The 15,106-nt window shown below is 70.3% G+C and overlaps 2 protein-coding genes across 7 annotated transcripts; one reads left to right on the plus strand and one right to left on the minus strand.

Annotated features, from left to right (window-relative positions):
* Positions 1-1,864: 1,864 nt before the first annotated feature.
* On the plus strand, positions 1,865-11,734 carry OPLAH (5-oxoprolinase, ATP-hydrolysing). Of its 5 annotated transcripts, none has more exons than XM_080802649.1 (27): positions 1,865-1,921; positions 2,420-2,643; positions 2,718-2,909; positions 3,452-3,551; positions 3,629-3,752; positions 3,835-4,030; positions 4,121-4,286; positions 4,365-4,503; positions 4,582-4,649; positions 4,778-5,043; positions 5,183-5,295; positions 5,381-5,551; positions 5,755-5,892; positions 5,990-6,128; positions 6,354-6,466; positions 6,707-6,858; positions 7,419-7,579; positions 7,657-7,758; positions 7,834-8,008; positions 9,597-9,781; positions 9,886-10,032; positions 10,117-10,251; positions 10,381-10,530; positions 10,616-10,773; positions 10,867-11,027; positions 11,151-11,248; positions 11,521-11,734. In XM_080802649.1, exons 2-27 carry the CDS (start codon positions 2,473-2,475, stop codon positions 11,668-11,670), a joined length of 3,870 nt encoding a protein of 1,289 aa, XP_080658775.1. In that variant the 5' UTR covers positions 1,865-1,921; positions 2,420-2,472; the 3' UTR covers positions 11,671-11,734. The 5 variants fall into 5 exon arrangements, with proteins under 5 accessions (XP_080658775.1, XP_080658774.1, XP_080658777.1 ...); XM_080802652.1 differs by lacking the exon at positions 1,865-1,921 and adding an exon at positions 2,082-2,217; XM_080802648.1 differs by having other exon boundaries at positions 7,657-8,008.
* A 5-nt stretch (positions 11,735-11,739) lies between these two features.
* Positions 11,740-13,989, minus strand: LOC308342303 (sphingomyelin phosphodiesterase 5-like; the record flags this gene model as incomplete). 2 transcript variants are annotated; one of them, XM_080802654.1, is made up of 7 exons in its annotated part: positions 13,014-13,989; positions 12,860-12,932; positions 12,485-12,625; positions 12,322-12,411; positions 12,173-12,236; positions 11,953-12,088; positions 11,740-11,880 (listed from the first exon to the last, which is right to left on the minus strand). In XM_080802654.1, the coding sequence occupies exons 1-7, from the start codon at positions 13,839-13,841 to the stop codon at positions 11,788-11,790; spliced, it is 1,425 nt and encodes a 474-aa protein (XP_080658780.1). In that variant the 5' UTR covers positions 13,842-13,989. The 2 variants fall into 2 exon arrangements, with proteins under 2 accessions (XP_080658780.1, XP_080658779.1); XM_080802653.1 differs by having other exon boundaries at positions 11,788-12,088.
* Positions 13,990-15,106: the final 1,117 nt, after the last annotated feature.

The following is a 15,106-nucleotide window of genomic DNA, read 5'->3' on the forward strand; positions in this document are numbered from 1 at the left end:
CGGAAGGTGGACACCGCTGGGGAGGCGCAGCCTAGGGACAGAGCAGCTGGGTGCCGCTGGAAGGGCGTGGGGGTGGGGACTTAAGCAGGGGTGCGCGGACAATGACAATCACCAGCCACAAGGGGAAGACGGGTGCGAGCGAGGGCGGCGTGGCTGGGCGGTACTGACAAGGCTTGGCAGAGTGCAGGTCCCCAGGCGGTGGTGGGTGCGGGTGAGGTCGTGGAAGTCTCCGGATGGATTCTCAGCTGAGGGCCCGGATGGAGAGGCCGTGTGGGGGATTTGGTGGGATGATCACCCAGTCATTTGGACGAGCGCGTGGGCTGTTAGCCGGGCAGCTGCTGTGGGGGAACAAAGGAGACGCGGTGGGGGCCGCAGGTGGGGGTTCGGACTGAAAGGGGGCTGCTGACCCCCGCCTCGTGGTTTGCTCAGAGCAAGCGGAGGTAGAGCTCCTGCATCGTGGCTCTACTGACTATCGCGGGCCCCAGCTGGGCGAGAGGGATGGGGGAGGTGCTAAGCATCGGTGTGGTAGAGGTCTGGGGGCGTTGCCACGGCTGACACCTGCCACTGGGGATGCGGGAACACAGTCATCTGGACACGGTCACGGCCCATCCTTGGGGGCGTGGGTCCTGTGTGCCTGATTCCAGGGCCAACCCTGTGGGCTGGGGAGCTCAAGTCCTCCACGCTTGGCCCAAGCAGGGCTGGATGTGGGGAGACACCCTCTGGAGCCTGGGCTGGCGGAGGAGGCCATGGGCCACCATCAGAAGGTGTGAGGTGGGGTCAGAAGTCACAGACCTGGGCACTGCTCTGAGTCACTGAATCTCATGTATCTTTCTTGGTCCAGTTCTTCCAAAACCATGTCTCCTCGTCCTCCCCCACCACATGGAAGGGGACGCTGAGGCTGCCAAAGGCCCGCAGGCAGATGGGAGCCCTCCCTGCTGCAGCCTGGGGTGCACCCCAAGGCTGTGGTCCCCACCCGGCCCACCTCCCTCCCACCTGCAGGGACCAAGCAGGCCTCCAGGGCTGGCAGGTTTCCTAGGGGACAGGGGAGCGTGTTGGGGGGGGGGCTGCTGGCCTGTCTACCTGGCCTGGCCCATGAGGTGAAGCCCCCTCCACCCGCTGTCCCCTCTGCCTGGGACACCCCTCCCACACACACACATTGTTCCCTCTAGGGAGTGGGAAAGGCCTGCTCCAGGCCCCGCACAGTTTGGGCCCACTCCAAGCTTGGGCACCTCTCTGCCCTTGGGGAACAGCCAGGGTGGGAGAGCCGTCTGCCCTCATCAGGGCACCCGCCACAGCTTCTGGGGACATCAGCCCTTCTGTGTGGGTCCTGCTGCTCCCAGCCTCGGCTGCGGCAGGGTTGGCCTTGGACGGGCAGCAGGGGTGTTGTTAGCTTGTGGAGGGGCCCTTGCCCGCAGCACCTGCAAGCACGCGGGGAGCAAGGGGGTTCTGCAGGGCGCGCCCCCGGCCCGCGCTCCCTCCCCCGGCGCCCTGGCTCCATTCCCGCGGCGGAACCGCGTCGTGCCAGCGCGCAGCTCCAGCTCGTCCGGGCTGGCATTTCTTTGCCGGGCGTTCTGCTCTCCCTGCCCCGGCGCTCCCAGAGCGGGCCCCGAGGCTCCTAGGCTCGGCGACCTCTGGGCGGGCTTGGGGCCTGACGGCCGGCGGAACCGAGGTGCCCGGAGGCCGGGGACGCGCCAGCACCGCGCCGCGCCTGGCCCCGCTCGGCCCCGCGCCCCGCCGTGCCCCGGGGTGGCTCCCGGCGGGGGAGGGAGGCGGTTCCCGGCGAGCCGAGCCTTACGCAACCGGGAGGGCCGTGCGCGCCCGGACCGGTCGTGCGGGGGGCGGGCTCCGCTTCCGGGCTGGGGACGGGGCGGGGCGGCAGCGCGGGGCCTGCGGACCGCCGGCCGCTCGGAGCCGACGCCAGGTGGGCCCCGCACCCGCGCGCTCGGGCCCCTCTCCTCGCCGCACCGCCCGGCCCGCGCGGCCCCCGCAGCTCCGCGCCTCCCGGCCCTCCCGGCCCAGCCCCGGCCTGCCCCGCCCCGGCCTGCCCCGCCGTCTGCGCAGGCCCCGCCCCGCGTCCCCCAGGGCCCGGGCCCGAAGGTCGCGCGGCTGCGAGTGGGGCTCCTCTTTTCGTGCCCAAAGAGTCCAGACCCCCCGGCCCTTGGGCTTCCGTGGCGCGTCCCCCTCCGAAAGACCTGCTCCGGGCGCGCTGGGAGCCGGGTAATGCGGGCCACTAGGGCGCCGGACCCACCCTGCCCTCGGAGCTGGGCCTGCACCTCCCGCTCTGCCCAGGGCTCCTCCGGGACGTCGAACCGCACCCCCCCCCCGCCTGCCCCGTCCTCTCCCCATCCCAGCTCTGCCCAAGGCTGCCAGCCCGTCGATGCCCCTGGGGCCTGTGGCCTGATCCGTGGTCTCTGTCCAGTTCTCCCCAGACTACCGGCTGAAGAGTCGCTGCTGGACTCCAGCGCCATCATCATGGGCAGCCCTGAGGGGCGTTTCCACTTCGCCATCGACCGTGGAGGCACCTTCACAGATGTCTTTGCCCAGTGCCCCGGGGGGCACGTGAGGGTCTTGAAGCTGCTCTCAGAGGACCCCGCCAACTATGTAGATGCACCGACCGAGGGCATCCGCCGCATCCTGGAGCAGGTGGCCAGGGCAGGAAGGCGGGGTGGGTTGGGACCTGGGGACCAGAGGCCTGACACCGACCATGGGGTTCCCAGGAGGGGGGCATGCCGCTACCCCGGGACCGGCCGCTGGACACCAGTCGCATTGCCAGCATCCGCATGGGCACCACAGTGGCCACCAATGCCTTGCTGGAGCGGCGCGGGGAGCGGGTGGCCCTGCTGGTCACACGTGGGTTCCGAGACCTGCTGCACGTGGGCACCCAGGCCCGAGAGGACCTCTTTGATCTGGTGAGCTCACCCACTCCAGCTGGTGGCTGGGCCCGGGAGCTCATGTTTCTCGGGGACGCCATGGTCCCTCGGGGAGGGATGTCCTTGGTCAGTGCTGGCCCAAGGCCACCAGCTGATAGGCAGAGGGGAGGTCCCAGCACTCGTGGCAGGCGCTGTGTCCCCCAAGCCCTCGGAGTGCTCACAGGTAGTGCTGTTCCTGTCCTGGACTCCGGGTGTGGAGCGACCCAAGACAGACCGTTCAGGGTGAAGGGTAGGAGCCCGCCCTCCCGACCCTCCCCTGCGGGGGGGGGGGGGGGGGAGGGAGGGGGTTCGTGGAGGGAGCTGCCCCTGTGGGGGTGGGCTGTTGGCTACACTCAGGTGCCTGGGAGCGGGGAGCCGCCCCCTGGGTGGGCCTTGCTGGGACCGCCCCATCTGACTGTGTCTCCTGGGCCTGTTGACGGGACTGTTGGGACACATCCCCTGGCCTGCACTGCCCCACCTACGCAGGGCCCCAGCAAGGACCCTCAGGCCTGGGCGTCCTCTGAGCCTCTGCCTGCCCCCAGGCTGTGCCCATGCCTGAGGTGCTGTACGAGGAGGTGCTGGAGGTGGAGGAGCGCGTGGTGCTGTACCGCGGGGAGCCCGGCGCGGGGACACCTGTCAAAGGTGCGGGGGCCTCCCGGCTCAGGGTGCGGGGTCGCCTCCCGGGGCCTCCAACGGGGGGGTAACGGGCTTCCCGGCAGGCCGCACAGGGGACCTGCTGGAGGTGCAGCAGCCCGTGGACCTCGGGGGTCTGCGCGGGAAGCTGGAGGGGCTCCTGGCCCGAGGCATCCGCAGCCTGGCCGTGGTGCTCATGCACTCCTACACGTGAGCGCGGGCTGCCGGGGGGCTGGGGTGGGCGGGAGGTGCGGGCGGGGCGGAGGCCAAGGACTGCTGGCTCCTGTCGCAGGTGGGCCCAGCACGAGCGGCAGGTGGGCGCGCTGGCCCAGGAGCTGGGTTTCACGCACGTGTCCCTGTCCTCGGAGGCCATGCCCATGGTGCGCATCGTGCCGCGGGGGCACACGGCCTGCGCCGACGCCTACCTGACACCCACCATCCAGCGCTACGTACAGGGCTTCCGCCGCGGCTTCCAGGGCCAGCTCAAGGTGAGCCCCTCGCCCCCGCCCCACCTCCTCCCGGCCCCCCCCAGCCAGAGCCGGCCCAGCCCCCCGTCACTGGCCACCCGCTCGCCCCAGGACGTGCAGGTGCTGTTCATGCGCTCCGACGGCGGCCTGGCGCCCATGGACTCCTTCAGCGGCTCCCGCGCTGTGCTGTCTGGACCTGCGGGGGGTGTGGTTGGCTACTCCGCCACCACCTACCGGGTGGAAGGCGGCCAGCCTGTCATTGGCTTTGACATGGGAGGTAGGAAGGCTGCGGGGGGTGGGCAGTGCGGGGGCGTCTGCGTCTGTGAGTCACTCCTCGTGTCCCTCCCCCGAACAGGCACGTCCACTGATGTGAGCCGCTATGCTGGAGAGTTCGAGCATGTCTTTGAGGCCAGCACAGCTGGTGTCACCCTCCAGGCCCCCCAGCTGGACATCAACACAGTGGCGGCTGGTGGGGGCTCCCGCCTCTTCTTCAGGTCAGCCCCTGCCCCTGGGCTGGGGCCCCCTAGCCCTGCCTCCCAGGGCACCTCTGAGTGTGGCCCACCCTGTCCCAGGTCCGGCCTCTTTGTGGTGGGGCCTGAGTCTGCAGGAGCCCACCCCGGCCCCGCCTGCTACCGCAAAGGTAGGAGCTGCCCGGCCGGGCCCCTGCCCCTGCCGCCCAGGCCCGCCCTAACCCTTCAGCCCAGCCCCCGCTGCCCAGTCCTGGCCCCGTCTCCACCCCCCAACCCCCACCCCTTGCACACCTCCCAGGGGGGCCCGTGACAGTGACGGATGCCAATCTGGTTCTGGGTCGCCTACTGCCTGCCTCCTTCCCCTGCATTTTTGGGCCTGGAGAGAACCAGCCACTGTCCCCTGAGGCTTCCCGAAAGGCCTTGGAGGCTGTGGCTACTGAGGTCAACAGCTTCCTGACCAACGGGCCTTGCCCGGCCTCTCCCCTGAGCCTGGAGGAGGTGGCCATGGGGTTCGTGCGTGTGGCCAACGAGGCCATGTGTCGGCCCATCCGCGCACTCACGCAGGTATGCCCGCCTTCGCCTGCCCTGCCCTCCAGCCCTGCTCCCCACTCCCATGCCTCCCACTCAGGCAATGCAAGTGGGGGGAGGGCTGGGCGGCCAGACAGGGTTAGGGTCTGCCACCGACCCCCCTCTGGTTTCCCAGGCACGAGGCCATGACCCCTCGGCCCATGTTCTGGCCTGCTTTGGGGGAGCTGGTGGGCAGCACGCTTGTGCCATTGCCCGGGCCCTGGGCATGGACACTGTGCACATTCACAGGTACGTGTGGGAGTGGCACCCCTGTCCTAGGCTGGGGCGCTGGCTTCAGGAGGTGTCCCACATTGCCGAGGTCCCTGTCCCACAGGCACAGCGGGCTGCTGTCGGCGCTGGGACTGGCCCTGGCGGACGTGGTGCACGAGGCCCAGGAGCCGTGCTCCTTGCCTTATGCGCCCGAGACCTTTATGCAGCTGGACCAGAGGCTGAGCCGCCTGGAGGAGCAGTGTGTGGACGCTCTGCGGGCCCAGGGCTTTCCCAGGTGGGGAGCGAGGGGCGGGCTGGGGGGCACTGGGCCAGGCCAAGGCCTGCATCCCAGCGCCCCGCCCCGCAGGTGGATTGACCGCCCGATTTCTCAGATGGTGCTGGGGCCCATGGGGGCAGTGGTCAGGGAGGGCTGGAGGAGGCAGGACAGGAGTCCCGTCGGGGGGCCCTGTGTGAGCGCCCCTCCGGCCCCTGCCCCAGGTCCCAGATCAGCACCGAGAGCTTCCTGCACCTGCGCTATCAGGGCACCGACTGCGCCCTGATGGTGTCTGCCCACCAGCACCCGGCCACAGCCCGCTCGCCCCGGGCTGGTGACTTCGGGGCCGCCTTTGTGGAGAGGTAGGCAACCGCGTGTCCCCGGGGGGGGCGCTGGTGGGGGGCCCGTCAGCCTGGCCGCCCGGCTCTGAGAGTTCCCTCGGGGCTGGGGGACATGCAGGTACATGAGGGAGTTTGGATTCGTCATCCCCGAGCGGCCCGTGGTGGTGGACGACGTGCGCGTGAGGGGCACAGGCCGCAGTGGCCTTCGCCTTGAGGACATGGCCAAAGCTCAGACTGGGCCTCCCCGGGTGGACAAGGTGGGTGGCTCTGCGTCTGCCCACCCTCCCAAACCCGCAGGGACGTGGGGTCGGGCGTGGGTGGGCGGGGAGACCCAGGAGGGAGCCGGACCCCGGAAGCGCACTCAGCCCCCCACCCGCCCACCCACACCCACACCCACAGGGATGTGGGGACGGGCGTGGGAGGGCGGGGAGACCCAGTAGGGAGCCGGACCCCGGAAGCGCACTCAGCACCCCCCTCCTCAGATGACCCAGTGCTACTTTGAGGGGGGGTACCAAGAAACCCCCGTGTACCTGCTGGGAGAGCTGGGCTTCGGGCACAAGCTTCAGGGGCCTTGCCTCATCATTGACAGCAACAGGTGGGCTGATGCCTGGCGAGGGTGGGGCCATGGCCGTGAGGGCTGGGGCACAGCTGCCAGGGCCCCAGGGGAGCTCGGGGTCCTGGTGGAGGGTTCTCGGGCCCAAGACTACAGACTATGGGGGACTCTGGGGTCCCATTAGGGTGGGCGCGGCCCCAGCCTGGGGATGTGTGGTGTCTACTTGGGGAGGGGGCTCTGCTCTGGTGTGGCACCTCCAGCCTCTTGTGCCCCTGCCCTCAGCACTATCCTGGTGGAACCGGGCTGCCAGGCAGAGGTGACCGAGACGGGGGACATCCGCATCTCTGTGGGGGCTGAGGCCCCAAGCACAGTGGGGGCCCAGCTTGACCCCATCCACCTGTCCATCTTCTCACACCGCTTCATGAGCATTGCTGGTCAGTGGCTGCCCCCGTCTGTAGGAGAGTGTGTCCGGGGCAGAGGGGGTGCAGGCGGTACGGCCCTCGGGGGTGTGTGGAGAGAGGTGGAGTGTGACCCAGGGGAAGGTGGGCGGTGTGGCCCAGGCGCTGGGATGGCCAGCCCCCCTCCCGGCACCGGCAGGCCTTGGGCGGTGTGAGTACCTAAGTCCCACCGGCAGCCATGGGGTCCGTGGACAGGAGGTGGGCTCAGCCCAGTGAACCTGTCCTTGTGGGATCGGGCTGGGGGCTGCTCGAGGCCCTCAATCCTGTGCCTTGGCACTGGCTTCTTACTGTGCTGGCCACGCTGGAGGGTGGACGGGTGGGGTCTCAGGTTCTTAGTGAGGCTCCAGGCAGGGATGGAGAGGAAGGGGATAGCCCTCACACGGGCAGGGTGGCCCGGCTGTGGCCTCTCTGGGCACACATGGGCACACCCGAGCCACTGCCCGGAAGGCGGCAGGTCCCGCGTCTTCCTGTTGTGCGCATCGGCCGGCTGCGCTGGGGGGTGGGGCCAGCGGGTGCCTGTCACTCTGCGCCCCCAGAGCAGATGGGCCGCATCCTGCAGCGAACAGCCATCTCCACCAACATCAAGGAGCGCCTGGACTTTTCCTGCGCCCTCTTCGGGCCGGATGGGGGGCTGGTGTCCAACGCCCCCCACATCCCCGTGCACCTGGGTGCCATGCAGGAGACCGTTCAGTTCCAGGTTTGGCGCGTCCCCTCCTGCTTTCCCTGCCCCCCAACCCCCACCCCTTCCAACCCGGGGCTGTCTCCTGGCCTCAGATCCAGCAGCTGGGGGCCAACCTCCACCCTGGCGACGTGCTGCTGAGCAACCACCCCAGCGCCGGGGGCAGCCACCTGCCAGACCTGACTGTCATCACGCCGGTGAGGACCTCCTCCGCTGGGGCGGCCCTGGGGGTGAGGCTGGCCGAGCGCCTGACGCTCACTCTGTGCCGCCAGGTGTTTTGGCCAGGTCAGACTCGGCCCGTGTTCTACGTGGCTAGCCGCGGGCATCATGCGGACATCGGGGGCATCACGCCAGGCTCCATGCCGCCCCACTCCACCACACTGCAGCAGGAGGGCGCTGTCTTTCTGTCTTTCAAGCTCGTCCAGGGGGGCGTCTTCCAGGAGGAGGGTGAGTGGGGGTGGGGTTGGGGTGATGGCGAGGGCAGGGCGGGAGTTGGTGGGCCGGACACGGGGCTGCTCCTTACAGCCAGGCCAGGGGGGACACTGGGACACTGCCTAGCGGCCCAGGCCTGCCTTGAGCCTGGGCGGGGGGGGCGGGTCGCAACCCCACAGTGGTTGCAGACCGTCTCTCAGAGGTGACCAGAGGCTCTGAGGCACACTCTGCCTGGGCCCGGGAAGGCCTCAGTGATGTTGGGGGTGGGGAGCTGGCCAGGACACCCATGGGACCGGCCAAAGGAGGGAGAGAAACCTGTTGCAAGGTAGGCAGTGGCCCACGGTGGTTAGTCTGCGCTGCATTTGCACTGGGTCTGGGGGCTGCAGAGAGTGGTGAGGACAGGGCCCAAGGACTGCCGGCTCTTTGAGATCTTTCCTGGGCATGGGTCTGAGACACTGGGTGGAGGGGCGGCTGTGAAGGGCTTCGGTGGGCCTGCAGTGGTCTGCCTACACACCATGAGAGCCCCCAGCCTGCGTGCTGAGTGGATGGGCATTGGAGGGTAGCCCAGAGGCCAAGCTGGGGGAGTGGGGGGCAGCCACAGTTGCCCTGGGTGGTGCTGACCCTCGAGCTGGGCAGCAGGAGTCGCAGTAGGGACAACTGTCTCCGACATCAAGGTTGGCATTGGGTGGGATTGGTGGACGGGGTGAGGAGTCAAGTTTGGACAACTAGGGGTTGGAGGGAGGCTCCGACAATAGGCGGGCACAGGGCAGCTGCATGGAAGTCGGGCAGGGTTTGCAGTGTGGCCCAGGACACAGGGGCAGTGGCAAACACAGCTGGTGTGAGGCGGCAGGGGCCTGGGAGCCTGGGGGGCATCCCAGAGTGAGGGCATGCGGTGTGGGCACGGTGGAGGGTGGAGCAACAGAGCCACAGGCCGCTGTCACACACAGAGTGACCCAGGCCTGGCCACCCTCTCGGTCGGGGTGGGGGGAGCAGGGGGCAAGGGGCAGGAATCATGGGAGGGACGTGGGCAGGCGCACGACAGAGGATGCAGTGGCCGGGGAGCCCGAGGCAGTACTATATCCCAGACTAGGGAGAGAGGCTGTCCCTCGGTCTCTGGGGCTCCCAGATTTGTTTGGGGGGACACGAGGCACAGAGAGCCCCCTTCACAGTGGTTGAGAGAGCCACACCCCATGGGGCAGTGTGATTGGGGGAGGGTCACGGAAGGGGGAGGGAAGGCCAGAAAGGGTGGGGGGGGCAGGTGGCGGGGAGCTGGGGCAGGGAGAATTAAAGGTGGAGGCAGGGTTTGCTGAGGGAGGGGCCCCTGCCAGCCCCTGGAGCCTCCAGCTCCTGAGGTCACAGGCAAAGCTGCCTGTCCTCGTCTGGGGTACCCTGGGGGGCTGGAGTGTGGGAAGGAGAAGGTTGAGCAGATGGGAGGCGGCTGGGGGTTTGGGGGCCTGGGGAGTCCACAGGGCTGGGGGAGAGCCCATGAAGGGCCAACATGGGGTGCCCCGCACAGTGCCCAGCGGAGGTGAAGGAGGTGTGGAGCGGGGCACCGGGGCGCCCCGGGGGCTCGGGGGTCTCAGTGGTGACCTCCTCTGTCCAGCGGTGACTGAGGCCCTGCGGGCTCCAGGCAAGATTCCCGGCTGCAGCGGAACTCGGAACCTGCACGACAACCTGTCGGACCTGCGTGCGCAGGTGGCAGCCAACCAGAAAGGCATCCAGCTGGTGGGGGAGCTCATTGGGCAGTACGGGCTGGACGTGGTGCAGGCCTACATGGGCCATATTCAGGTGGGCCCAGCGCGCAGGGGCAGGGGGCAGCTCGGTGGGGAGGTGGGGGCGCCCGCAGCACCTGGAAGGCGGCATGGCGGCCCACAGAACATTCTGTGTGCCAGGCAAACGCGGAGCTGGCCGTGCGGGACATGCTGCGGGCCTTCGGGACCTCCCGGCAGGCCCGGGGCCTGCCCCTGGAGGTGTCGGCAGAGGACCACATGGACGACGGCTCCCCCATCCGCCTGCGCGTGCAGATCAACCTGAGTCAGGTGCGGCGGCGGCGGCGGCGGGCGGAGGGTCGGGAGGCGTGGCCGCCAGGCTGCGGCTGACCCCTCCCGTCCCCCCGCGGGCAGGGCAGCGCAGTGTTTGACTTCAGCGGCACCGGGCCGGAGGTGTTCGGCAACCTCAACGCCCCGCGGGCCATCACGCTGTCGGCGCTCATCTACTGTCTGCGCTGTCTGGTGGGCCGCGACATCCCGCTCAACCAGGTGCGCGTGTGGTGTCGCCCTGAACGGTCCTGGGGGCGCGGGCGGCCCCACAGAGGGCTGATCCTGGGGTCCTGGGGGTAGGCGCGGGGATATTCCCCGAGCGCCCTGAGAGCCGGCCCCTCTCCCCAGGGCTGCCTGGCGCCGGTGCGCGTGGTCATTCCTAGAGGCTCCATCCTGGACCCGTCCCCCGAAGCGGCCGTGGTGGGCGGCAACGTGCTCACGTCCCAGCGCGTGGTGGACGTCATCCTGGGGGCCTTCGGGGCCTGTGCCGCCTCGCAGGTGCGGCGGGGCGGTGGGCGCGCTCGGGCATGTGGGGGGAGGGATGCCCCTCTAGCCCAGTGCAAATGCCACCTGCCCCTGCCAGGGCTGCATGAACAATGTGACCCTGGGGAATGCCCACATGGGCTACTACGAGACGGTGGCCGGCGGCGCGGGCGCGGGCCCCGGCTGGCACGGGCGCAGCGGCGTGCACAGCCACATGACCAACACGCGCATCACCGACCCCGAGATCCTGGAGAGCAGGTGCGCCGCGGCGGCGGGGGCGGGGCGGGGCGGGGCGGGGGGTGGGGCGGGCCGGGCCCCGGGCCGGCCGCACTGAGTCCCCGCCCCGCGCAGGTACCCAGTCATCGTGCGCCGCTTCGAGCTCAGGCTGGGGTCTGGGGGTCGCGGCCGCTTCCGGGGCGGCGATGGCGTCATCCGCGAGCTGCTGTTCCGCGAGGAGGCGCTGCTGTCCGTGCTGACCGAGCGCCGCGCCTTCCGGCCCTACGGCCTCCACGGTGAGTGGCCCGACCCCTGCCCCCGGCCCCCTGCGGCCGGGTGCCCTCCCGTCTCCCCACCAGCCTCCTCTGTCGCTCCCCTCCTGGCCTCCTGGGTTGCCCTCACCTCGCCTCTTCCCGCAGGCGGAGAGCCCGGCGCGCGTGGCCTAAACCTGCTGATCCGCAAGGACGGCCGGACGGTGAATCTGGGGGGGAAGACGTCGGTGCCCGTGTACCCCGGGGTAAGGGCTGCGCCCCATTCTTTCTCTCTCCCGCTAGCCCCCCATTGATCCGCCCTCCGCAGAGTGAGCAGAGTTGCAGAGATGACCGTAAACTGAATTTAATTTGGTTTCTGAAGGGCAGAGGGCGCGCGCTGGGCCTCCGTGGTCCAGGCGGGCGCTGTGGCGGGGGGGGGGGGGGGGGGGGCGGGGTGGAGGGGGTGGCTGGGGCCGCGGCGGGAGGCAGCCTGGCGGGGAGGGCATGCCCGCGCTGAGCCCGTCCCCCTGTTCCACAGGACGTGTTCTGCCTGCACACACCGGGCGGTGGGGGCTACGGGGACCCGGATGACCCCGCCCCGCCGCCGCCGGGGTCGCCCCAGCAGCCCCCAGCCTTCCCCGAGCGCGGCAGCGTCTACGAGTACCGCAGGGCCCAGGAGGCAGTGTGAGGGACGGCCCCCACAATAAACAGCTCTTAAGGCACCCTGTCCCCGCGGCAACTGGCCAGGCTCACGCTCTGCGTCCGTGTCCGTCTTTCCACCCGGCCTGGCGCCTGCGTGCGTGCGTCAGGAGGGCGCAGACACTCGGAGCCGAAGTCCCACGGCCAGGTGGTCAGTGAGCCCCGCCAGGGCGGTGCTGAAGGTCACGTGCTCCACCTCCTGGGGGCAGGAGTCAGGCTGAGGGGTTGCCCCAGCTCCGGCCGGCCCAGCGCCCTGAATTCTGCCACTTACTGGGCTCAGCGGGCCTCCGGCCACCTCCCGGTACATGACGTAGTCCACGCGCCGGCCCCGCCAAGGCTTAGTCCGGGGACCCTCGCCCGGAGGGCCCGCCAGGTAGCGGTGGCGCCCCTCCTCCTGCTCCAGGGCCCTGAGGACGGGCGGCGTCACCACGGCCAGGGGCCAGGGCTCCCCTCCGTGCTGGGCGGTGCCGGACCCCCAGGTGTGCACTCACCTCCGCAGCATCTCCGAGGAGCAGGCCTCCGAGTGGCGCAGGGTGGAGGTGTTCAGCATCGTGCCTGGGGCAGGGCGGGGAGGGCGGTCATCGGGGGCGCCGAGGCCCCAGAGTCCTCCCTAGGACCGCTCCCCGCCCGGGCGCCGTACCCAGGGCCCAGGGCTGCTCCCGGCGAGTGCCCAGCCGGCAGGGGTCCCGGAAGTGGCTGAAGAGCTCGTGCTCCTGCTCCTCTGCGTGGTCTGCGGGGGAGAGGCCAGCGCTCGGTGGGCGGGGCCACGCGCTGGCCCCGCCCCTCTGCGGTTACCCCCTCACCTAAAGAACAGTTGTCGAAGTTTAGGTCACCCAGAAGCACGCTGAAGGCCACGGCATCGCCCCCCTGGCGGCTCTGGGCTTCAAACTGTTGGATCCAGTCCAGCAGAAGCGTCAGCTGTTTGCAGCGCAAGGGCGCGTCCCCTGCGGGGGTGGGGGAGGAAGGCTGAGTCCGGATGCGCACCCCACCCCGGCCTCCCCCCGGCCCCGGCCTGCGAGCCCACCAGGGCGCTCCACCACCCGGCTCGCGGTGCTCCGGGCCGGGGACAAACGGTGGGGGGAGCGGAGCCGCAGACGAGGACTGGGACCCGCCGCCGCCAGGATGAGAGAGGGGAGACCGCCGGCCCACGTGCTGACCCTCCCGTCCGCGGGGCTCACCACTCGGCGCATGCAAGTGCGTGCAGTGCAGGAAGCCCACGATGCGGCGCCCGTCCAGGATGCCCACCTGCGCCTGCAACACCGTGGACCGCCCAGCAACGTCGCCGGTTCGACCCCACGCCCAGCCCTCTCCCCGCGGCCGGTGGGCTTATACCTGTGCGGAAAGCAGTCCTTTGGAGGCCAGCGCGTCCTCGCGCCGTGCGTGGGGGAAGGATCGGAAGGCGGCGCGCAGCAGCGGATAACGCGAGGCCAGCAGCAGCCCGCTGCCGAGCAGCTTGAGGTGCGGTCCGGGCTGCAGCCCGAAGGAGCCCACGTCGTACAGCACCGGGCCCAGATAGGGCGCTAGGCGGCCGACGAGGCGGTGTGCCGCGCGCAGGTCGAACACCTCCTGCAGGCACACGAAGTCCAGCCCCGCCGGCACCGCGGCTGTCAGCGTCCCACCGGGCGTCCCCGGCCCTGGCGGACTGCAGCCCGTAGTCCCGTAGCGCGAGGGCCGCAGGCCGGCGAGCAGCACGGCGCCCACGGCCTCGGCGCGCCGCTGGCTGTGCCGCAAGTTGTTGAAGCGCGCCAGCCCGTCGGGCAGCAGGCACAGGTTGGCGCTGAGGAAGCCGAAGCAGCGCGCGGGCTCAGCGGGGGGGCGCCAGGGCGCCGGGGGCGCCCAGCACTCCGGAGGGGGCCGGTAGCAGTAGGGGCGGCGCCAAGCCTGCAGGGGCAGCCAGAGCAGCAGGCCGGGCAGGGCGAGGGGCAGGCCGGCCAGCAGCAGCAGCAGCAGCGCCCCCACGGCGCCCGCGGCGGCTCTCAGCGCGCGGCGGCGGCTCGCGCGCGCCGGCGGCGCCCCGCAGCCCAGCAGCTGGTCCAGCGCCCAGTAAGCCGGAAAGAGCAGGGCTCGGGCCAGGCGGTGCAGGGCGTGCAGGGCAGGGTGCGGGAAGGGAGAGGGCCGCAGGGCGCCGGGCGTTGGGGGCCAGTCGGGAGGGGACTGCATGGCGCGCGGGGCTTCTTGGCCTCGGGACGCCCCCCGCGACGCCGTCGCTCCCAGCGTGCGAATCGATTCGTCGGTGCGTCCGCGGGAGCTGCAGGGGAGTCGCGGGTCAAGGCTACGTGGCGCAGCCGGTGCGCGGAGCCGGGAAGGAGCTGTGCTCCCGCGCGGTGCGGGCGCGGGCGCGGGCGGACACCGGAGCGCCCGGGAAGCCGCGAGCTCCTCACGGGCGCGGAGTGTCGGCGGCCGTTGGAGAGAACAAAAGGGAAAGCGAAAGAGACCCTGGTTCCGCAGCCACGCCTCCGATCCTGCTCGCCCGGCCCCGCCCTCCCCTGAAGGCCGCCGGGAGAACCCCCGGACCTGCCGCTCGGGAACGGGGCCTGGGGAGCAGCCTGCGCCGAGTGGAGGGCGGTCGTCGCCGGCGCAGGCGGCTGGCGAAGGGAGCGCGGGGCGTGCTGCGTCCGGCTCGCTCCCTCCTCCCGGCAAGTCGGCGCGGAATTGCGAGGCGCTCGGGTCGCCCGGACTGCAGGGTCCGCCCCACCCCCGCCCGTCTGCCTCTGTGGCAACGTCCAGCGGCTGAGTTCAAAGACCCACCCCCAGAGGGGGGGACGGACTCCGAGCCACCCGCTGAGCGTCCCAAGAGCTTCCCCCAGAGGCCTGTCCCCCGTGGTGACGGCTCTGTGACCCTACCCCAAGGAGCTTCCAATCTCGGGGTAAGGGACCGTTGGTTGGGCTTTGTGCCGCTGCTTGCCCCCCACCCCGCCCCCGGGGCACGTGAGCCACGGGAAACCAGCTCCCATCCGGAGAGCCTTCCCGCACCTGCTCCGTTGGCTCCCGGGACCTGCTGCCTCGCGCTCCTTCGGCTGCTGCCTGGGCCCCACTTTCTGATCTGAGCTGTGAACCATACCCCTCATCTCCCCGGTTTGCTCCTAAATTGCCCTGTAGTTTGAGTCAGGGCTGCCGTTAAGCCTACAGGCGGCGAGGTGCAGGGGTTCCTGCCTGCCCTCCTCCCAGTTCTCCAGGAAAACCTGATTCCCTTTAGAAACCAAAATCTGGTGCTGGCTGTGTTCCCTGTTACTGGTGTGTCTCGATGCTGGGCCTTCTCAGCAGACACAGCGAGATTTCTATCTATAGATCTCCACATCCCTATAGGCAGAGTCCTTCCCTGCCTGTCCTGGGGGTCTGGCTGGATCCCCTGAAGTAGCAGGCCTGGGAGTGGGGAGCGCAGAGAGGCAGGGGGCTCCTGGGTGCACTCCACAACCCTCTCCTTC

Source organism: Martes martes (genome assembly GCF_963455335.1).
Source record: "Martes martes genome assembly, chromosome: 4".
In the NCBI taxonomy this organism is placed as follows: domain Eukaryota; kingdom Metazoa; phylum Chordata; class Mammalia; order Carnivora; family Mustelidae; genus Martes; species Martes martes.